At 34.3% G+C, this 24272-nt stretch overlaps 1 protein-coding gene across 24 annotated transcripts in view; it reads left to right on the top strand.

The window, feature by feature from the left end:
- Window positions 1-24272, top strand: part of LOC106874768 (uncharacterized) — a 242537-nt gene that overhangs the window by 194146 nt on the left and 24119 nt on the right. For 8 of the 24 annotated variants that reach the window (XM_089348714.1, XM_089348702.1, XM_089348706.1 and 5 more), the window contains 4 exons: window positions 6945-7304; window positions 9178-9219; window positions 12924-13150; window positions 16014-16073. In XM_089348714.1, the coding sequence (XP_089204840.1) occupies window positions 6945-7304; window positions 9178-9219; window positions 12924-13150; window positions 16014-16073 (689 nt within the window). The remainder of the gene's footprint in view (window positions 1-6944; window positions 7305-9177; window positions 9220-12923; window positions 13151-16013; window positions 16074-24272) is intronic. The other 16 variants (XM_089348716.1, XM_089348705.1, XM_089348710.1 and 13 more) reach the window with 3 other exon arrangements.

Here is a 24272-nt window from a genome sequence, read left to right as displayed (position 1 = left end):
GCACTCCACAGACACGTATACCCTTAACGTAGTTCTCGGGGATATTCAGCGTGACACAGTGTGACAAGGCTGACCCTTTGAATTACATGCACAACAGAAACAGGAAGTAAGAGTTAGAGAAAGTTGTGGTGGAAGAGCACAGCAGGGTTCGCCACCATCCCCTGCCGGAGCCTCGTGGAGCTTTTAGGTGTTTTCGTTCAATAAATACTCACAACGCCCGGTCTGGGAATCGAAACCGCGATCCTATGACCGCGAGTCTTGCGCCTCCACTATGCATTTCGTTAACAGCGACCTTAAAGGGAGTTAGGAAATGAAAGAGGCAGTGTGTAAAAACCTCACGAATCTGTTAAAGCACTATTCCGACAAATAATGATAGTTCCCAATAAGGGATTTTTCAGAAATTCACTCTTACGAGGTTTTTTATTTAATGGAACTTGCTCTATATTTATCATAAGTTCAATTTTTCTTATATCGATTTAATTTTGTTTATTCATTAAGTTGCAGGAAGAAGCTGGTCCTTTAATTAATGAACTGAAAATGAGACGACTCGATATTCTGGGGTTGCGTCTAGGTTCTAGAAACTCACCCAAATCTCTTATTTTCCGATAAAACAAATAACGATAATACAATCCTTTCTGTTAAAGATACAAGGCTTGAAATTTAGGAACATCGACCCCAGTGTTTCACTGGTACTTAATCAACCCCAAAAGGATGAAAGGCAAAGTCGACCTCAGCGAAATTTGAGCTCAGAACGTAGTAGCAGACGAAATACCGCTAAGCATTTCGCTCGTCGTGCCACCGATTCTGCCAGCTCGCCTCCTTAAGTAACTATGATATAATGACGCCATTTACGCGTGCATCTGTTTAATTAGTGGCTGTTGTTACATCTTTACCATAGTTTCTTGCTAGTATCTAGATATTTAAATGGCAAACTTCTGCCACCGATGAGGAAGTTATTTACAATATAAGACACGGTCTGCCATCTTGTATGCGACAACATTCTACAAGACTCCAGTGAGTTGGCAGATTGATTGAGCTGCACTTGGTATACGTCTCTGATTGCCGGGTCACTTATACAGAAATCGTGTAGTGTCCAATCGCAAGTATATTCCTCTTTATCATACTTTATATTAACGAGAACATGTGTCATCGTGAGAGCCTCTACGTGGTCGTTCAAATGCTAAGAATAGTCAGTTTTCTGTTAAATTACATTCTACTGTCTTTCACAAAAGAAGCACTAAATAATGTAGCCATACGTTTACTGACTGAAAAAAGAACAGGATAACGGGTATTGCTACTTTTTGCTTATCTCACTCCATTAAAAAACTGGATTATCTCCTCCGACAAAAAAAAATTAACCCTCAATAACACAAATAAAAATGAAAATTTGATACGTGAAAAGATTAAACAACTTATTGAATCTAACATTTTTATAACATGCCTATTGAGGAGGCCAAAAGTCAATATGTTGAGATTGGATTAAAAGGGTTAGATCCTTTTGATTTAATACTTGTCGCCACATAAACTCAACTTCTTAGTGGGGAGATAACCCAATTTAATGGCTTTTTTATGGAAGGGAGATAAGCAAAAAATACCCGGATATTTTCAATCAGGCATGACCTGGGGCAAAGCAACTAGGAAGACAAACATCTGAAATTAACAGGATTCTTAGTGTAAATACGTTATATCGGATATATTGCAGCTTATCACGAAACTTAATACAGATTCAATTGATTCCGAAGATCAGCTACCCACACAGAACATAGGAAAATTAGTTCGATATATTAAAAAGAAAATATTGCCTCATTAAACTCCGAGTCTAAATATGTTTTTCATCATTTGGGGACTCGATAAAATAAGTACTTTTAGCATACTCTGGAGTGCAGGCAATCTACCTTATACTCTGTGTTATGCAAGAACCTGGCTGTTTGCCCAGTTAGAATATTATTATTGGCAACCTATTCAGTCGACAGGTTTACTATTTTTTCTCTTGGCTACAGATTGAAGCTGTCTTTATAGTGTTCAACATTAATAAGTCTATTTTGAAATGTAAGAAACATGGCAGTATGTATGCTAAAATTAGAATGATATTATGTAGTTGAACCGAGTCTGTAAGCCTGTTCCGATACCCGGTTAAAATTTCAGTTACATCGCTAATGTCTGCTGGAAAGGCATAATATGCAAAAATCAATTATTTTTAAGCTGTTGTTTTTATTATTAAAGCGGCGAGCTGGTAGAATCGTTGACACTCCGGACAGAATGCTTAACGGCATTTCACCCGTCATTACGTTCTAAAATTAAATTTCGCCGAGGTCAATTTCACCTTTCGTCCTTTCGGGGCCGATAAAACAAGATCAATTGAGCATTTAGGTCGAAGTTATCGACTACCCCAACCTCTCAAAATTGCTGTTCAAAACAATGCAACGATCTGGCAGAATCGTTAGCACGCCGGACAAAATTGTTTGCGGCATTTCGTCCGTCTTGACGTTCCGAGCTCAAATTCCACCGAAACTGACTTTGCCTTTCATCCTTTTGGGGATCGTTTTAATCGATTAGCCTTCTCTTCCAAATTTACAGTCCTTGTGCCTATAGTTGAAAGAATTATAATTATTTTGAAGCAGTGATGCTGCCGAGGTCAACTTTCATTTTTGGGGTCGATATAATCGACTAGCCCCTTCCCCAAAAAACTTCAGGATTTGTACCTATAACAGGTAGAAAGGATTTTTTTTAAGCTGGCAGATTCGTTAGCGCGTCGAGCAAAATGATGAGTGGCAATCCTGCGGGCTTCTTACGTTTTGGGTTCAAATACTGCGGAGATCAATTTTGCTTTTCAGCCTTTCGGGGCCTATGAAGTACCAACTGAGCTCTGGGGTTGATGTAATCGAATTACGCACTCCCCTAAAACTGCTGACGTTGTGCATAATTTGAAATTATTTATTTGGACAATATGTTGGAAAACACTTGGTTAGTAGATGAGCAGCACACAAAATCCTGGTATTTAATTATGTCCCTTTGTTCTAGATTCAAATGCCACAGAGGATTGTATTTCTTTCATCTTTCCAGTATCGATAAAGATAATGCCAGTCAGACACTTGAGTTGAGTCAATGCTCTCTAAACTCTGGGGTAGGTTCTACCAGTGCTTTACTGTTGATCTATTTGACCATTTGTAAGACTGTCTGCAGGTAATATGTAAACTGAAAGAAACTTCTAGGGATTTTGTATCCCTGTGAAGAGATTAGATTTAGTATGATGAATGGATGTGGTATGCAAGTTGCTTGTTCAGAGGAGTAGAATGTTCTGTAGAAGCATGATACATACAGCATATCTTTGGGCTAGACATTTTCTTGTGAGGATGAGCAAGTCCCTACCAAGAAGGCTAGTCTTCAAGTGCATTTTTTGCAGTGTCGTGAATGAGATGGAGAGGACATCATAAGAATTTGTGAGATCTAGTATTTGACATTTTGTATAATATACACTAAATATTGTATTATCTTATCTTTGACAGTTTATGCGTTGCTCAGCATGAGATACAGGATTTTTCTATTGACATCATTTAACATCCGTTTTCCATGCTGGCAAGGGTTGACTTAAAATTGGTAAGATGGAGAGCTGTGCCAAGTTTCAGCCTTATTTGGCATGATTTCTACAGCTTGGTGCCCTTCCTAAAGCCAACCACTGGCAGGGGTGCCAGTTACGAAATACTAGCATTGGCCACGACTACAATCTGACTTGACAGGTCTTCTCAAGTACTGTAAATTGCCAAAGATTTCGGTCATTTGTCACTACTTCCATGAAGCTCAAAGTTTGGAGGGTACCACTGGCATGGGTGCCAGATATGCGATGCAATTTTCTTTGCTGTTGTTAAAGATTATTACATTTCCATAGAATAATGTTTAGGGTTTTTAAGACGACGGTACAAGTTTGTCCGACATGAGGTATCTAGGGTACATACAGATGACATTTGTATGCAGATAAGGTTAGTGAGTATTTTCAGATGACAGCAAGCCTGTAGCTAATTAACAAGTATAGGAGTGTTGAGAGTCCATTTAAGCAGATAGCATGTCCCAAAAATCTTCAGTTACATGCTACAATGGCTTGGTTGGATAAGAAGCTTCTAAGAGATCTGACAAATATAAAATTCTTGTATCAGACATTGTTGAATGCTTTACTGATGTAAAGGGCAGTGACATCTTTCTCGAGCAAAAAACGACTTATAAGTAACAGAGTAAGTCTCTGGTAGATCTGACTTTAATGAAGCTGTATTGATGGTTATTGAGGATGAGCACTCAATATGTTGAAGGTGATTAACAACCATTTCTATCATATTTGGGATATAATAAATGTGAGTGGTCGTTTGCAGAAAGACATTGAAAAGTTTAGCAGGTTTAACTTTAAAAAGCACCATGGAAAATCGTTCAAGATACAGAATACCTACAGAACTAAGTGATGAAAGCAATATATAAAAGACGTAATTATGTATGTGTTAGTGAGAGAATGACTGTTTTACAGTTGGGACTGATTTTAGACAAGGTTATATCCTATATTTTTCTTCAGTTTTTGCTGTAGATTTTAGCAGATTTATCAAAAAGGACATGGTCTTCTTCAAGACTATAACCAGTTCTTATCTGAATTTTTGCAGATGTTTAAATTCTGTAAAGATCACTATGTAAAAATTCAGCTAACAATTTAATGCAAAAACCATAAATGTCTAATGCTAAGATAGTATAAAGATTTAGATTATAACTATAAATTATAAAGTCTTAGAAAATGTACCTCATTTCACCTATTCGGACAGTAGAATATTTGCAGATCGAGGTTAGGCATTTTGTTGGCTTGCCAAAATTTGAAACCGTATAGAAACTGATGGCATTCTATCAAGTGTCTGTCGTCCCTTGCATTGTACATATAGAGATCGAACCACCAATGTAAAAATACTTGGAACTGAACAGAAAGAACTAGTGATATTGCAGAGAACAGTGTCTGAGTTGTAGAATAGAAATTTGATTCTTGCAATGAGCAACGAGAAGCCCAAGCAAAAACTGCATGGCAAAAATTTGTATCTCATATAACGATGGGATCTCCCATCAAACACTACATTACGAATGTTCAGTTTTTGATTTTTTGCTTTTTTCTGAATGACCTGCACAAATGGTTTGTTCAGTGATCAAGTGTATGTACTGTACATTAATTCACTCCCTCAATCAAATCAGTATTGCCCTGTACATACGCACAAGTGTACCACATGTCAGGTGTCAATGATCACAAAAGAACATGAAGTGTTTTGCTCAAGAACACAGCACACTGCCTGATCCAGAAATTGAACCCACAATCTAGCGATCATGAGTGCCACACCTTAGCCACTAGGCCACCAGAAAGATCTAGTTTTATGAGAAATGATTGGGGATTCAGAAGCAGATATTGCAGCTGAAAGCAGGCCAGTACATGACATGGCATGGGCTTGTTTTTTTGTATTCCATCTTTCTCCTACTTTTCTGGAGAAATAGTTTCTACATTGTCACTCAGCCTGCACTTGATGTAGTACCAAATTTCATTTCATCCACTCAATGTAGTACCAAACTTGATCTTATTTGACCACTACATAATATCTTTAAAATATGAGTTCATTTGTAGACTTAAATCTTATAGTATACATGACAATAAAGGCAGGATGATCATTGCTATGGTTATTAGACAAATGACGTTGGTAAATTGTACTTATTCTAAATTTACAGGAACCACTGACTAAATTCATGCAATCTAAAGCAAACAAGCATAGAATTATATACTAGCTTAGACTGAACACACAAAAGGGTTTGAACTCTATACTTTGTTAGCACTGCGTCACTTACGACGTCGAGAGTTCCAGTTGATCCGATTAACAGAACAGCCTGCTCGTGGAATTAACGTGCAAGTGGCTGAGCACTCCAGACACATGTACCCTCAATGTAGTTCTCGGGGATATTCAGCGTGACACAGTGTGACAAGGCTGACCCTTTGAGTTACAGGCACAACAGAAACAGGAAGTAAGAGTGAGAGAAAGTTGTGGGGAAAGAGTACAGCAGGGTTCACCACCATCCCTTGCTGGGGCCTCGTGGAGCTTTTAGGTGTTTTCGCTCAATAAACACTCACAATGCCCGGTCTGGGAATTGAAACCGCGATCCTATGACCGTGAGTCCGCTGCCCTAACCACTGGGCCATTGTGCCTCCACACTCTATACTACAAGCTGACAAAATATCAATTTTACAGTGCCTCTGCTATAATCAATAGAAAATTTGTTTTTACATTGCCATACCTACTTTCAGCAAAGTGAATCTATCCATTTGAAAATGAAGTGTTTTTGCCACAGACACCAATATCTCTTTAATGGTGACAGAACACTCGTTATTCAGTGTTCAGTCTACTCAATATTGGCAATCAGCACATGTACATCATCACATATGTGCACCATTCATATGAAAACTTATGAGTATACAGCTTGTTGGAATTTTGAAGATTGTTCTTAATTGTACAATTAATGTTATGTCTATTCAAATGGAACTGATTGAGATTATTTATCAGTACCTTTTTGTTATTCTCAGTTGGGACTCTTTCATAATATAATGATAATTGTCTTACATACAGTCGGCTTTCGACTGGGAGATGAGGTGAATGAGTTGTTCATTAAATTGATTCCAGTAATTAGAAATGTGGAAATGCATATTTCTAACAGCACCTTTTTGTCGATTATATCAAAGCCAGTTTTTGACTAGATACATTTTTCATTGTACCATCCAGATGAATGAAAGGTAACCACAGCAGGATTTAAATTCAGAAAGTAAAAGAGGTGCAACTGCATATATTAAAGCGTTTTATCCATTGTTCTATTTATTCTTTTGATCCACCATAATGATACTATATTTCTAGCAATTTGTGTATCTTATTGTTTCATTTATTTTCTTACAGACAGCATTACAATCAATCTGCCCGGAAAGGACCGAAGGTAGATGTGCAGGCTGCAAAGAAGGAAGCAGCTGCCCACCAAGTACCAACCTACACACCACCACCACAGCCTCAGTATTATGCCCAACCACAGCAGCAGCAGCAGCAGCAGTCTTACCCTTCACCTCACAGTAGCAATGCAAGCCCTATTTCACCAACTTATGCTAGGCAACCTCATAGTCCCGTTACCCCTATAACACCTGGGGCTGGTTCTGGAACTTTCGTTCATGGCCAGTACAATTCTCCACTAGGATTGTATTCTGCTGAAGCCGCTACTGAGGAATTAGCTTGTCAGTCTGGAGGCGTTATTACTGCTGTTGGTGGGTAAGTATCTCACTTTTCCTACTGAAGTATTTTACCCCAATTAAAATTATATCTGTTTTACACCTGTTAATGCATTGATTAATCTTTCAGCATGTAATATAGTTAACAATATTACACTTCCTCTCACTTTTCCTTCTCCCCGCTCTCCTTACACTGTATGAAAGAAGACAAACTTTTGAGAGGAATACCAGTAGTCTTAATATATGTAATTTGATGGGAAGGTTCAATAAACACGTTTCCATTTACCACTTCACTGATTCAAACATTGACAAAAGTGAACAGTTTATTTATATCATCTTCCTGTATCTGATTGATACTTCTTATGGAGTCCAGAGAAATGAAAGTTGGTCTCCATAATATTTAATATCAAAATGTTAAAAAAAAATGCAACTTAAAACCACAAGGCAGTTTGATGTTCTGCTGTCTAATATCCTGATAATACTTATGTGGAATGGAGTTATAGTTAAAACCAACTCCAGGATTTGAAGTGAGTCAACCTAGGTGAGATTTGATCTCAGAATATAAAGTGATATAACGAAGTACTGCAAGGCATTTTGTGTAATTCTGCCATCTACCTCCCTGCTAATATTTCTGATATCAGTTAAGGTAGCAAGCTGGCAGAATTATTAGCATGTCAGGCAAAATGCTTTGCAGCATTTCATCTCTGTACATTCTGGATTCAAATACCACCAAGGTCAACTTTGCCTTTCATATCTTTTAGGGTCAATAAAATAAGTACCAGTTAAACACTGAGGTAATATAATTACCTAACTTGCTGGCCTTGTACCAAAATTTTAAACCAATGTTTTGCTATTGGCACAATGCTAATTTTGAGTAATGATATAATTAGCTTTTCTTAATTATGGTTAGTGAACCAACCTAGAAACACATCATTGAAATACAAATTCATTAGTTTAGTTCAATTTCATCCACCATCACCCAATTTTCTTGTTTATTTTTTTTTTTACTTGTTGGTTCATGTTTTTGTTTTTTGTTTGTTTTTTTATCTGATGGTTTAGTAAATTAGGGAATAGATTAAACTGATAAACTTGAGCCTGATTATTTCCTGTCAGATATTTTATTGACTTTGATAGATGAAAATCAAAATTTATCATGGTAGGGTATGAATTGGGATCAGTGAAACACTAAGATACTGTAAATTCTACTTTTTGAGTATCTCTTAAGTTGAAAAATATATAAAGCTATTATGTATAAAAAAATTTTAATTTTCATAAATAAAAATACTTTAAGAATTTAGATATGTTTACTTTTCATAAGAGAGAAAGCCCGAACTTTTGAACAAACTCGATTGTGAAGATTTACTGTCCTACTTAAATCTTTAATTCCATCACTTACATTTCTATGTTTATATATTTTATTGCTGTGTATTTCCTTATTTGTTTATATTGTCATTTTTGCATTGAGACTGAATTTTACTGCCAGTTTATTGATAAACAATTTATTTTTACCCCACCCAATTTATATTTTTAACCTTTAGTATTCTGGCTTATAACATTATAGAAAACAACTATCTTTGCCAATAATGACATATTGCATTCAAATCTTATGTAAACTTGTCAGATCACTAGAAATACAAACATCAGTATGAAACCTAATTTTTCATTTGCAATTTTCAAATACCAGCAGTATTATAAGATAATGTAGTAACTTATGTTACCTACAGGATACTAAAGGTTAAAATTCTACTCACCTGCCTAACATTGTGACCAATTTCATTTTTAGTATTTTTGTTTGTTTTTTTTTGTTTTAAACATTCAAACCCTACCTGAATGTTCCAATTGCTATCATCAGTGATCAATCATCATTTTGTGTTCCTTCATATTTCTCTTCCCTCCGTCAATTTTATAAACAGTGACATGAAGATTTCTGGTGGCCCGAAATATGATCCCTGCAGGTCAGTTTTTAAAACATTTTTTTCCATCTTGCTATTACATCAGATAGATAGATGCTCTCATTAAGCATACAAATATATATATATATATTTATATATATTTGAAAAGATTTGTAAAAGTACTACACGAGTAAGTAGATATTGAAAATGAATTAAAATGAAAATGCCACTTTTTAAAACATTTTTTGGATGTTTTAATTAATTTACATGTTTCGGTTTTTTTGAAAAACCTTATCAAAAATGAATATAAAATGTGAGAAGAGACAAGGGCTTTATTAGCCCTTTTCGCTTCTCACATATTTTATATTCATTTTTGATAAGGTTTTTCAAAAAAACCGAAACATGTAAATTAATTAAAACATCCAAAAAATGTTTTAAAAAGTGGCATTTTCATTTTTATTAATTTTCTATATATATATATATATATATATATATATATATATTGCAGAAAAACAGTGCTCAGTACAACTTTTATTAGAAATCTATAGTGATATGCTTATGTACGAGATAAATAGGGATTACATTTTCAAACTACATGTCTGCTGGTTGGAAAGAAAATGAGATTAATGATGTGCCGTAAATCATTTCCTTTCTACCTACTGACATATATGATATGCCTGTTGAAGGAAGCAATAGTACAGGGGTGTAATCCTTGTATATCTCAAACATTAACATTGCTTATATAAATTCTGTGTGCATGTGTCACATACACACACACATACAAAGTGATAGTGATGCATGTAGTGGTTGCATTTGATAGGTTTAGTCTTAATATTTGCAGTGAAGCTTTCTTTAGAGATAACAGTTGCTTTTTGTTGTTTATTTTTCTGTGAACAATTAGTTTGCAAATCTATCATATATCAGTTTTATGAGACCTGAATAGAATTAGTGATGTATAAACAGCCAAGACAGCATTTTATTGGCATAAAGTTCATTATTACTTACTCTTACCCAACTCTGCTCAAGTAGGTTTACCTCATCAGATGACTTCTCCAATACTTATGTGAAAGTCATTGTTCCAGTACACAAAAAAAAATTTAACCTAATCTTCAGGCTTCATTTTGCAGTGCACTATCTGGGACATAGTGTAACAATATAGAATTTTTGATTTGTGTGATCTTAAGGGTAAGTGGATCAGCTGAACTATCAGAGCATCAGAAAAAATGTTGTATAGTAATGGTTCTAGCTTTTTTACATTCTGGGTTCAAATCCCACCAAGGTCAACTTTTGCTTTTCATCCCACAAGGGTTTATAAACTATAGTACTAGTCAAGTACTGGTATCAATAAAGTCAACTAATTTCCTCTTCTCAAAACTGCTGACCTTATACCTAAATTAGAAAAATTGTATTTATTTTGTTAGGAAGATTTGTAGTATGGCACTTAGGGCAAGTCTTCTATGTCCTCAGACCAACCAAAGCCTTGTGAGCGGATTTGGTAGAGGGAAACTGAAAGATACCTGTTATATACATATATATATATATATATATATATATATATATAATGTTTGTGTGTCTGTGTTGGTGTGTTTACATCCCCATAACATTAGCAATTCAGCAAAAAGAGATCAATAGAATAAGTGCTAGGCTTACAAAGAATAAGTCTTGGGGTCAATTTGTTCAATTAAAGGTGGTGCTCCAGTATCTCCAATCAAATGACTGAAACAAGTAAAAGAGTAGATGCAAAGATGAACTTGATCTGTACAAGATAGCTGAGGTTCTTATGGATTTATTAGAGGCTTGAGCAAGCTAAACAATTGTTATAGTTACTTTGGAATTTTAACAAGACAAAGATTTGGAAATTTGTTTATAGAATGAATGCTCAGATAAGTTAATGTGATGAAGTCCACTCTGCTTGAACACCCTATGGCATGAATGTAGTCAAGTGAAGAATCTTTGATCAACATTTTGTGATGATTCCACCTTTAATATGGAACATACATTTCTGATATTTTGAACTTTAAGCTTGTGGCCTTCATTTCAAAAATAAAATTAAATGGCTTTGAAGCTGATGTATTGAGTGGATCTTGCACACATGCAGAAGATTTTAACTGCCCAAACTAGCTTAGAATACATAACTGTTGTCACTTTCCAATAGATATATTCTAGGAATAAGAATTTTTATTATAAGAGCTTATAATGATAATACTTGTAGTGTGATCTGTTGTCCAGATTGTTTTTCTCTTAAATGTAGCCTTTTCTTTATCCATGGATCTGATGGTTTGTTAGTGTAGTTTTTACTTTTCTTCATGCTAACCACTAAACTGGGACTGACAAATATATATGTACCTTGTTCAGTACAATACATACTGCCGACTTGACAACACAGTAAGAAATCAAATTTGAATTTGATCATGAGGCCAGAAATCTCACACCTTAACCTCATATCTGTTGTACCTTTTTCTAAATAAAACTTAGATGTTGTCTGCATTGTATTTAATGCCCTGGTTTGGTATAAAATTTCAAGATCAATCTATCCGTTTCATTTAAAAGTTTATTTGTTCAAATGTTACTGATGTGAGATTTCTTTTACAGCATACCAGAGCATTTTTCACCTCTTGAACATTTCTGGAAATGTACTAAACTTGTTGTGGCAATAATGTTCTCTCATTACTTATGAATCTTATTATTAATGAAGGATGCTTATTTGCAACTACTGTTAACAACTGTTGCACATAATTCTCTCTCTCTCTCTTTTCCCCTCTCTCTTTTCTCCCCTCTTTTTCCTCCCTCTCTCTCTCCTCCTCACTCGCGCTCTCGCTCTCTCTTTCATTTTGCCATGTCTCTCTCCCTCTCTCTCTCTCTCTTTTATTATTAGCTTTAGGAATATTAACTTTAGTTTCACAGGTATTAGAGGATCTGCAAAGGTTATGGGTTCAGCCCCTTCATTCTGACCAAGTCATCAAAAAAAATTATGCGACCTGGGATTTTTTTTTTTTATAGCAAAACATTAACATTAGAATTGTTTTCTTGAAGTTATTAACCTCTTATAAAGCCCAAAGAAGTTCTGTGATAGAATATTATTCATTTATCTATTAGCTCTCTTTCTCACACACACATTCCTAGACAACTCTTACAAAAAATAAACTATGAATATGATAGGTAAGTTAACACTTTTTCATAAATAAACCTGTTATATTCTTTTGTTTCTTTTATCACTAACCACAACAGCCTTGATTCCTCAATTTCTATATCCTTTATATATCATAATATAGTTTTCATTAATTACAATTCTAAATATCTGAGTCTCTATTTAGATTTTTTTTTTTGTTTTCTTTAATTGATCAGAAATTATGAAACTAGACAACCAAACACTAAAATTTATTTTGCATGCATAATGTGTATGCACTCATGTACTCGTGCATGCAAGCAACAGGTAAGTTATTCTTTCTGGTAGAGATTAACAAGTATCAGGGGCATCAAAAAGACTCAAAGAAAATTAATATAGAAATCAAGAATGCATTTTTTATCAGTTGGCAGGTTAACAACTATTCCTCTACAAAATACAATATCTCTAATATACAATTTCATAGCCAATATTTTGTCAAAAATATACACCATTTGATCATTTTAATTTTTCGTTTTTTTTTTCCTTTTTATCCACTTGCATAAGGATGCAATGCTGATGTGCAGTACATGTGTAACCACTGTTCTGCAAGTGACCTGTCAACTATATCTTATAGCTAAACATGTTATCTTTTCTCTTTCAGGTTACCTGACAAACCCAAGATAAATTATCGGGATTCTGAAGTCTACAAGCTTATCAATGAAAACGAATCAGCAAAGCGTGCTGAGGAGGCCCGACGTGCTGAAGAAGCTGCTGATATGAAATTAACTGGCAGCAATCCATCGAAGCAGTCACTGTCCTTCAAAGTATTGCAATGGATGACTGATACTGAGAAACCTGCTGAAGAAGAAGAAACTACTACACCTACAGGTACTATAAACAGAATATTTCTGATGATATTTCTTCTACTCTGTAAGCGTGCTTGTCTCATGTGTGTGCGTGTGTGTGTCTCTGAATATGTGTTCAATAAACACTTCTCAAAAGCGTCTATGGTCAACTTTATCCATATATGTAAGGTAGACTGGATACATATTACTCAAACCAGGGTTTCAATTATTTGGCTTTTTTTTTCTTTTTTTTTTTTTGGTTGACTGTATGCATCAGTGAATTCAGAATTTTTTTTTTTTTTTTTTTTTTTTTTTTACACATCTCTTTCTCTCTCTCTGCATTGAACATACACTCAAGATGTCTCCTAATTTTATCTTTCAATATTTATATATTTTCAAAGTGTGTACTTATATTGCTTAAAAATCGTAAGCTATTAGTTTTAATTTGTGTATGCTGCTGATAGGTTAGTAGGAAGTGTATGTGTGTGCACACACATACAATAATTAACGTGTGTTACATATATTGTTTATTCACTCCCTACTTCAAATTTCTCCTACCTTGTGCTTCATCATTGTTTACTGAATGACATAATTGTTTATTTGGAATGGAGCCAATTGGCATATATTGGGTTTAGATTATACACACACACACACACACACACACACACACACACACACACACACACACACACACACACACACACACACACACACACACACACACACACACACACCTACCTACCTACCTACCTACCTACCTACCTACCTACCTACCTACCTACCTACCTACCTACCTTTCCTTTATGCTCGCCACTGGCTTGTTTTATTATGTCCTACTTCAGTGGAGGATGTCTTGTATATAAATGGCAGCTTTATGTAATACTTTGAATCATTGCATTACAACAGCTGCTCAGAAACTTGGTAGCCACCAGCTTGTAGACACTGAAGGAATATAATGAATTCTCAAATGGTAGATTATATATTGTATATCTTTATACCTCCAGATGTCAACATAAAATACTTCATCCCATCCCCTGTAATATTTCATTTCTCCAGTTTCATTATATTAAACACACATGAGAAGTGAGTTCTCTTTCATTGTAGATATGTTTGGCAACACTTCATGACTGCTGGATGAACTTAAGCCTGAATTGTTATAGTGACCAAACTGGCAATAAAATATCTGCAAAGCATTTGAATTAATGGGTCTAAGGTGGTTACCCAGTTAACCTTTACTAGAGGTTGGAAGATTTAGAATGAACTATCCTTATGATGATTGCAAAAGATGAGCAAAAGCATACAGTCAAGAAGTGACTTTTTTTTTCACTGTGGGATTACTCATCAATCACCGCTTATATTAAGTCAGATTTATGATCAAAGACATTTCAGCCTTGACTGTACCAACTTATGAAGGGGTGTATAGGGTAACATTATCAGTATTTTCTTTATTTAAAATGGTAGATGTGATTTGAGGGATTTGGTTGCCTTTTCTAGCAGGTAATGCAACCATGTAAAGGTTCTCTCATCACTGGCATCTTATTTTAGGCAATCTCCATCTGGATATGGATTCAGTATTTTGAAAGTGGCAAAATGTCCAAGTGTGGTGGGTTACAAAATCAAAAACATACTTTAAGTTAGAAATTACCTGTAAGAAATTAGATATGCAGTTATTTGAATTAAAATACTTCTGACCATATTTCTTATTAAATATATTATTTCAATTTGTTTAAAAAATAAGTAGAAGGCATTTAGTAAAATTACTCTTATGTTGCTAAGATGATGCTTGAAGAATTATTCACAAGAGTCTAAAAAATGAGAGAGAAATGTGTGTAGATAGAGGAAGAGAAGTTATAAAGTTTGTGACTGAGTCAGTGAGAATAATGGAGAATGAGTAGAATTAGAAAGAACTGAAAAATGATAAAATGGAATATCAGACAGAAAACAAGGCAGGGCTTGAAACAAAGATTCACTGTCAGGAAGTAAAAGTAACTCATTATTTTTAACAAGCAATACATTAGTATTTAATATATATATTTTAATGTTTTATTACTTTAAATATATTTTATAGAGATTATCGTAATATATAATAAAAAGCAAATTGACTGGGACTTCAAATTTTGCACATCTGCTCATTCAATTAGTCACAGCAAGAGTAAATGCTCAGTTGTTTTTGAAAGTTCTTTAAAATTATAAAATTATTTTTAACTTTGAATCTTAATGTTATAATTTTTTTAAATTGTTACTATAAATATATCTAATTTATTCCAGAGCTGCATTTGTTCAAGTAATTTTGATCCAATATGTTAGGATGTAAACAATTGCATCATAGTAATCATAAGTCATTAGACACACACTGCTGTAATCAATTATCATTTTGTAATATTAATAATATATATTATTAGATATCAGTATTTCAGCATACATCTTCTGCCTGGTCACTGATACTCTACTTCACTGCAATGTTTAACCACCATTGCTTTACACAACTTCGACTGATTCAGTTATGTTATATTTTAATTTCTTGTTCTGGAAGAAGTTTATTTTTTCTGTTTACTGAACATTTTATTTTATTTTTGGCTTGTTTGTTTTGCTGAATAGTTTAATCAAATAAATGGCTCTACAATATTGATAATGATGTTTGAGCAGTAGGGCTTATTCATTTGATTAAACAACTGCTAAATTGTTTATATTATCATAAGCATATTCACCCACTACATTTCATTTCCTCTCACACATTTCTATTTTGATACACACACACACACACACACACATTCCTTTTATATTTTTTTACACACACACAGAAAAGTTTGTTTCTACAAACACAATCTGTTTCATCTACTCACTTTCTATACCACTCTATCCAATATTTTATATATAAATCTATTAATTTCCTCCATTTTCTCCAGATACAAATACATCTTATGATGCAGACTCTCACATTGGTGCTGACCAGTATGTTAGACAAGGTATTATCACTGACAACATACACCCTATAAATATGAAACTATAGTAGTGTAGTAGGGGTGGCTACTTTCCTCTGCTGTCCACCTTCTTTCATTTCTGCTTTCCTCCCTATTTGTTGTTTTTTTTTTGCTTTTGTAGGAGGCATTTTTCTATTTTGATTGGTTTTGACATTTTTCCCATTTTCTATCTTAAAATGTTGATGCCTTTTGCTAATTTAGTATATTGCACACTCTGGAGATGTGTATGATATATATGTATTTATATCATACACATGTTTGGTGGGATGGGGTATGTTTTTTATCCTAATTGTTTTCATGTGTGCAGTACTGTTGATAATTGCTAACTGTCAAAGTGCACACTGCAGTGTGTGTGTGTGTGAGTTTGTTTCACTTTATTTGAAACTGAATTTTTTTTTTTTTTTTTTTTTTTTTTTGTGAGATAATTTGGATGTTAATAAATACAGCATTATTTAATGTGCACATATATATATATATATTCACACAGTGTAAAATGAAACTTTTGAGCCATCAATATCAGGCAGGTATTACACCAGATTGTATACTGCTAGGTGTTCTACTTTTCAATGGCATCTACCTTTTGTGAATGTAGAACAGTGAACGACAAATAGCAGTGTTGTTGGCAGGGGGCATTTCTATATGAAAGGAAGATAGAGAACAAAAAAAATACAATGTTTTTAAGAGAAATTGATCAGTTAAAAGAATAATGGTTATGTATTTACACATTAACAAATTATAGGTTCAATTTTAACTTGACATTAATACCATTTTGCCTGACTTGGTTTCTTTTATCTGTTATTAGCCTCTATACAATAGGTACAAGGCCTGAAATTTTGGAGGTGGTGGCTAGTCAATAACATCACCTCCCAGTGCTCAACTCCTACTTATTTTATCAACCCCAAAAGGAAAGGCAAAGTCAACCTTGGCAGAATTCACTCAGATGAAAGAAATACCATGAAACAGTTTGTCTGGCATGCTAAGTTCTGCCAGCTTACTGCCTTGTACTAAATAGTTGTTGATATTTTATAAAGCCAGAACTATATTTACTGAAAAGGTACTGACTTTAATACTATACTATTTAAACTAGGATAGAAGACTTTAGTATTCATTCATGTGAACAATGTTGGATAGGAAATGTAAGAACTGCATTGAAATTGGAAAGATGTTTTCCATAATAGTCAATTACAAGCAAATGACAGCAGCAAAGATAAAGAAATTGATGGCTCATAGCCCTTGACTGCCTTTAGTAGAGTGGACTCAAACATTTGAGCCAAATCTGAAGAAACTTCCTTCCACTTCTTTTACAACCTCTGAAAGAAGTAATAACCCATACTTAGTTTCATTGATCATACTTGTGTATAACAAAATTATAACAGGTTTTTAAGGATGCTCAAACGTTAGTATTGATTTGCTAAACTCTTAAATTATATTTTTAGAAATTTCACCACACACGTAGATATCCTTTCTGGCACATTTTAGAACCTACTTATTTACCATCCATTTTACTGCTGGTATGGGTTGTACAGTTTGACAAGATCCAACAAGCTGCAGGGCTGCAAAGTTATAAAAATAATTGTAGAAAAAGGCAATGAACAGAGGGGTGTATCTGTCCGAGAAAGGTGATGAAATGAAGCTGTTTGTGAAAGGTGAGATAGTGACCAAATACCCTGTTGTTTCATCAGTCTACATCAAGCAGAACTATGACAAAGAGAGATTCTAACCACAATCACTCCTTTCTTCCAAGACTACATTATCTAATGTTCATTTTGAAGATGGCAGCAATTTGAGAACAATTTGGCTGCTGTTCCAACCTGGTCAAACAACGATGTAGCAGCTCCCTCATATTGTACTCGCATTTTGATATGTTGTATTCTATCATTAAGAGCCAGGTATTTTAACTGTAATAAAGTACTGGTGATAGGTATCCAGTCAAAAAGGGACTGCTTCACATCCAAAGTTTGTCTCCATTGTCAAGTTGATTAGTGCTTTATAATATAACCATTTCATTTGATACACTACTCAAGGAAAGCAACAGTAACAAGTCAAATGGTGGTGAAAATACTACAGACTATATGCTAATATCATTATTACTGCTTCAGGATAGTAAGCAACTCTGATCCAGAGTACCAATTGCTATTGCCCTAGTAAGGTATTATTTTCTGAGTTCGAATCCTGCTTTAGTGAAATTTACTTTTCATCCTTTCAACATCGATAAAATAAATACCATAATTACCAAAGTTGATGTACATCAATTGTGCTCTATAGAGGTAGTAAACTGACAGTTATTAGAGTATTGATCAAAATGTTTGGGGGTTTTTTTTTTGGTTTTTTTTTGCATTGTGAAGTCAAATTCAGATCTATTTGGTTTGGTTGCCAGCATTTCAAAAATTAAAGTTTATTGAAAATTTAAAAACTTGGAGCATTAATATACTTTTCCAAGCCGAATTGCTGGAGTTATTTCACTTTTCCAGAAAAATGTTTTCTTAAAAAAGTTAGAGGGTTAAAGTTTGATCATTTTCTCCCAGTCAGGAAACAGGATTTGGAAGCTGTCATTTTGTGCATGACTGCATATTTTGTCAACATCCTGAAAATGGCACATGTTGTCAAGGAAGAGTAAACATGTCTTTATGTAGTTTTAAGCATTGTGGCAGCACGAACTTAAAAGATTTATCTAAAAGCAAAATAGCACATTACAAACTAGATATTTTTAAAACATAAACATTTTGTTGACCAGTTCATAAATTCACATGCTCAGTTGTCAACAGATAGGTAAAACAAGTGGTTTCAATATATTTGTCAACACATGCTTTCTTGCAGACAAAAGAATTCTCATGTTCTGCTTGTTGCTCTGGAAACAGGCATGAAAGTGTCTGTGGCTTACGATTGGCTAAAATTACTCAAAATTTTCAAATTTTAATTGCTAATAACTCTTTATTGATTTATAGCAAAAATGATTTCCACACCATTCATTACCCTATAAAAGTGTATCATTACACTGGATATGAAACCAGTTCAAACAGAATTGATGCTGGCAACCAAACTGAATATATCCTCAAATTTTGCTGAGGCCAACTTTGCCCTCCATTGCTCCAGCATTGTTGGACAGTCGACTGGCAGAATACCTAGAGCAGCAGACAGGAGGCCCATGCAGTATCTACACTTTCTCTCTTTCTTTCTCTCTCTCTCTCTCTCTCTCTTTCTCTCTCTCTCTTTCTCTCTCTCTCTCTCTCTCTCTCTCTTTCTCTCTCTCTCTCTTTCTCTCTCCTCTCTCTTTCTCTCTCTCTCTTTCTTTCTCTCTAAGACTCTTTCCACACAGGCTTGATAGACATTATGCTAAAAATAACTGATTAAGCTCTCATTTCTTGATATTATTAACCAAAAGCTAGCTGGATTTCTTATTTCGTTAAAGCCAATGAGAAAATGTATGAACATCACAATTACCTATTACATGAGTATGTGTGTGCATCACTTCATAGATGCATAAAACATTATTCAGTAGTTTATATTATATTTATATTGTAGTTTATATTGTATTAAAATGAGTTACAAAAGGCATTTTCATCATGAATTTATTTTAGCCTCTTATCTTTTTCTTATCTCTCATCTTTCCCCACTCCCTCTTCTCCCAGCCAGGTTTTGTGTTTACCCATTTCATTCTGTACTCTCTTTCTAGGCTTTCTGCCGCTTACTTGTCCCCCTCCCTACCAACTGCTTTCACTATCACTTGTCCCTCTCTCTCGCCCCTCTCCCTCTGTTGCTTATCCACCCTATCCCTCCCTCAGTTCCCCCATTCGCTTTCTCTTATTCCCCCCCTATTCACTCACTGTCTCTTATTTCCCTATATTTGCTTTCTCTTATTTCCCCTCGTTTGTTTCCACTCTCTTTCTCTCATTTGTTTTCCTTCTCTCTCTCTCTCTCCCTTTCATTTATTTGTTCTTTCTTCCCCTCCCTATCAAACAATCAGAAAAATACTAGCGGGCCAGGTGGCTCCATGTTGAGTGAGTGAATGAATGTATGGTTGTCTACTGCAAACTGATACATCACCTCACAACCACAGAGAATTCTTCACACCACTCCCCTTCTATCGTTTCTAACTTTTACCATTAAAGGAACTATGCTCCAATCTCTGAAAAGCTGCTGCTGTTTGGCTGAATGGAATAATAGTAGACTCACCTACCCATGCTGGAAACAGGGTGGTGGTGACATTTTGGAGCCTAAGGCTAAAATAGCTTTTACAGCATAGAAGGTAATGGAGGGGTAGTTAGAGGTGTATATACAAAGAATGGAGTTGTTAGGAAATGGAATAAAAAAAAAACATTCTTGAATAAATGTTTAGTTCCATTTCTGTATAGATCAGCAGACCTATGTTCAAAAACATTGCAGTTGTGTCCATCCCATCTTTCATTTAGGTTTATTTAGAATGCGGGTTAGAGATTTGGTTGTTATTTCTAGCAGGTTGAGTTACCATCAGGAGAGGTTCTGTCTTAACGTGCTTGAATGTATACTGGTAGTGGGTGAGAGTTATTAAATGATTTCAATCAATGGTTCTCAACCAGGGTTTATATGACCCATTGGGGTCCATATGAGATATAAAAATTTATGTCATCAAATTGGTTATACTTCAACAATACACAATATTTTAACAATTTTTGTATAGAATTCCTAATAAAATTACACGAATATAGTAAGATTTTTTTAAACATAGAATGGCTGAGAGTAACATGAAAGAAATAAGATTCAAAGGTGTCTATAGGTAAAAACTGAGAACCACTGATATAGATGCAAAGTCTTTTTTTTTCATTTTTAGTAAAAGTTAACTTCTGTAAACCATATTTACGAGGTGGTATCAAAAGGTTTCCTGGACTAGTTGGGTAAATAATTTATTTTTGTATTAAACATAAATTTTAACATTTCTTTTGAAATAGCCACCTTGCACAAAAATTTACCAGTCCCAGCATTCCTACCACTTTTGGTATCCAGCCTAGAAGTTGTTGGTAAGCAAATCGAGGACCTTTCATGATTTGCTCTTGATCTTGACAACAGTGTTGAAACTGACTTTTGAGCTGCATTTTCATCTTGGGGAAGAGATGGAAGTTCACAAGTGCTACATCTGATGAATAGGACAGATGTGGAAGTGATACCATGTTGTTTTAGATGAGAAACTCACAAGTAAGGAGTTTGTGACAGGGTGCATTGTTGCTGTGAAGAATCCAATTCTCTGCACTTCAGATTCTTTCACTTTAACCAAATGTCCTCCCTCAAATGCTTCAAAATATCATTGATTGTCCTCCAGGCACAAGCTGATGACTTTTCTCCACATTTTCCAAGGGTGATGCTCATGGTAGGTTTTCCAGATTACTTATCTTCCAGGGACATTCTTCTGCTTTTGAAGTGCCCATGCCACTTGAAACATCACATATAACCCATTGCTTCATCTCTGTAAGTTTGCCAAACATTCTCAATGTCTCTATAGCAGACTTTCCAAGTTGGATGCAAAATTTCACATTGGCTCTTTGCTCCAACTTCCTGTCCATGACAGAAATTGCAGACTACAGTATACACATGATCACAAAAACACAAATTTCACAAGTAAACACAGCGATGTCACTTGGCACACTGCATAATGAAAATCACTGCTAGCTTCCACTGTATACACAACCATGTGCTGCAATCTGTTAGCACACTACAGAACTAGTCCAGGAACTTTTTGATACCAGCTTATATTATGAAGATTCATTATAATGGCTTCCAAGATATTTTTCAGGCTCTTTTGGGAGGATTTGAACTCAGCACTTTGAGTTAACAAACATTTAATGTTGCCATACTCTTGTTGACCACAGCACTGCTCTCTACAGTCTGAATTTACAATTAGATGGTCGAGACCTTTGAATTCATCAAGTGTCTTAAGGCCTATTTTGTTTCATATCATTTGAATTAACACCATTATAAAAATCATTAATTCTTCCTAATGGATTTAATTAATGAGGAGTCATAAAATGTTACCTTGAATATCCACTGAGAAGTTGTGCAATTTGCATTCAGAATCAATAGCTGGCTGGTGTACAAATTAAGAACTGAAGTACTTAATTTACAAAGAAAATTGGTTTCAAATTGTTATATATATGAAATCAGTGTCCTTCAATTGGCAAATGTGTAATTTACGTCCAGTCAAGAGACCTCGTGGCTGGGCTATATAGTATACTTTATATGGAAAGATTAAAACTGCTAGGTTACAACTGCAGACTTTGAGCCTCCAACAAAGAGACATTTCCCAAACAATATATATTAAAAAAAAAGACATTTAAGGAAAGAATCTCACAGCTAAGAATAGTTTTTTCTAGTTAAAACAAATACATAATCTTCTAGAGAAGCTGTTTGCCATCTCCTTTTTGCTTTTAAAAAAATAATGCCCGGTCATCCCAGAATATGTGAGTACTAACATACTTAAATGAGCAAAAACTTTCAATTAAAATTACCTTTACAATGAGGAAGGGAAACATAATCCCAGTGACTAATATTAATCATTTATTTTAAGTTCTGATTTAAGGAAGTAGTAACTTGTTTTTGCTCGTTTATTTTTATGGGAATAATTTCATGGGAAATGTTTTTGTTTGCAACTAAATTCCATATTTCAAGTTGTTTCTCATATTACTTCAATAATTAGTTTCTGATAAAAAGTTGAATGAAAGGCCATGAAGGAAGAAGGAAAAGTATTGCTTTATTTTTAACGAGGTGCAGTGGCAATGAATTTTTAAATATAATCTCGTACTCTTAGCTGCAAATTACAATTTGCTACTCTGCTTTGCTTATGCATCCATTGTTAACTCTTGAGAATTGACCCAATTGACTTAATCTACAGAAAAGTGTTTAGAGTGAATCTACTTAAATGTTCTTTTCTGTTGACTATTCATACAAATGTTGTGAAGGCTAATTGTGATTTAGTCAGTAAAACAGCTTAAGATAAAATTTATAAAAAAATACATATAAAATGTGCAGCATTTAAATTTGAATAACAATTATAAACTGGGGACAAATTCCTTTCCAGTCAATATTGAGGCCGTGTGTGTGACAGACACATCTATGAAAGTAATGTGTACCATCACACACATTTTAGAGTTTTGCTAAGTATTCGGTGGTATTGTATTCAATTGAACATCTATTTGGTATTGTATTTAGTTGAACATCTATTTCGGCATGCATATTTATCATTGGTTCTTCTAATGTCATATAAAATACAGTCCATTGTTTCTTCTTTATAGGAGATAAGCTAATCCACAAGAACTCTTATTGGTTTGCATTTTGCTTCAAGTTCTTTTTTAATTTGTTAACTCTGATCAATTTTGTTGCATTCGCTACCCCAATCCCACCCAACATGCTGAGTTATAACTTTAATATTTTTTAAAACTTTTATACCAATAGGAAACTTTCTACAACAAATTTCATATGTATTGATTACAGATTCAATATTACTCAGTTGCAGAAAATAAAAATGTTCTGGGAAATGTTCTCTGCAATTGATTAACATTGATTTTGGGGGTTGTAGAAGGGTGTCAGTGATTTGTTTCCTAACGTATCATATTCTACAGGACCTGAAGTAAATCGGCTGCCTTATACTTTTGGTCCTTATGTAATGATAAACTGACTAGATTTTTCAAACACCCAAAGTTAAAATCTATTGAAATGGGTTTAATTCAAAGTCCATCTCAACTTTTAATCCTGCATGTTGGGTTTTATCAAACTTTACGCTTATGTTTCGCTTTATTTGTGAAGATTTCTTTTATTTTCATAGACATTTATATTGTTTTTGGTTAATGCTTGTTTCTTTGTTTTTTGTACCTTCAATTTGAGCAATCTGTATTTGTTTAGAATGTTTTTCAAAAACAGTATGTGATTAACAAATATATATTATTCTTGTTATTCTTGGATATTTTATATTGAAATTGTTATATAATTTGTAATGATTTAAGTGAAATGCTCAGAAAATTAAGGGAATATACTAAATAGGATTTATTTTTAGAAAAGATTAAAACATTTTTTTTATTTTAATGTAAGCATTTAAAAATTTTTTTCTTTTTCATTCTTTTTCTTTTCTTTTCTCTCTCTCTCTCTCTCTCTCATGCATTCACTATTTTTTTTTTGTCCATTCAATAGATAGAAGCCTCAGATTAGTAACTTGAACTAAAT

Source organism: Octopus bimaculoides, chromosome 3 (genome assembly GCF_046866305.1).
Source record: "Octopus bimaculoides isolate indiv1 chromosome 3, ASM4686630v1, whole genome shotgun sequence".
NCBI lineage: Eukaryota > Metazoa > Mollusca > Cephalopoda > Octopoda > Octopodidae > Octopus > Octopus bimaculoides.
The sequence above is the reverse complement of the archived record's forward strand: the minus strand, read 5'-3'. Positions and strand labels throughout refer to the sequence as shown.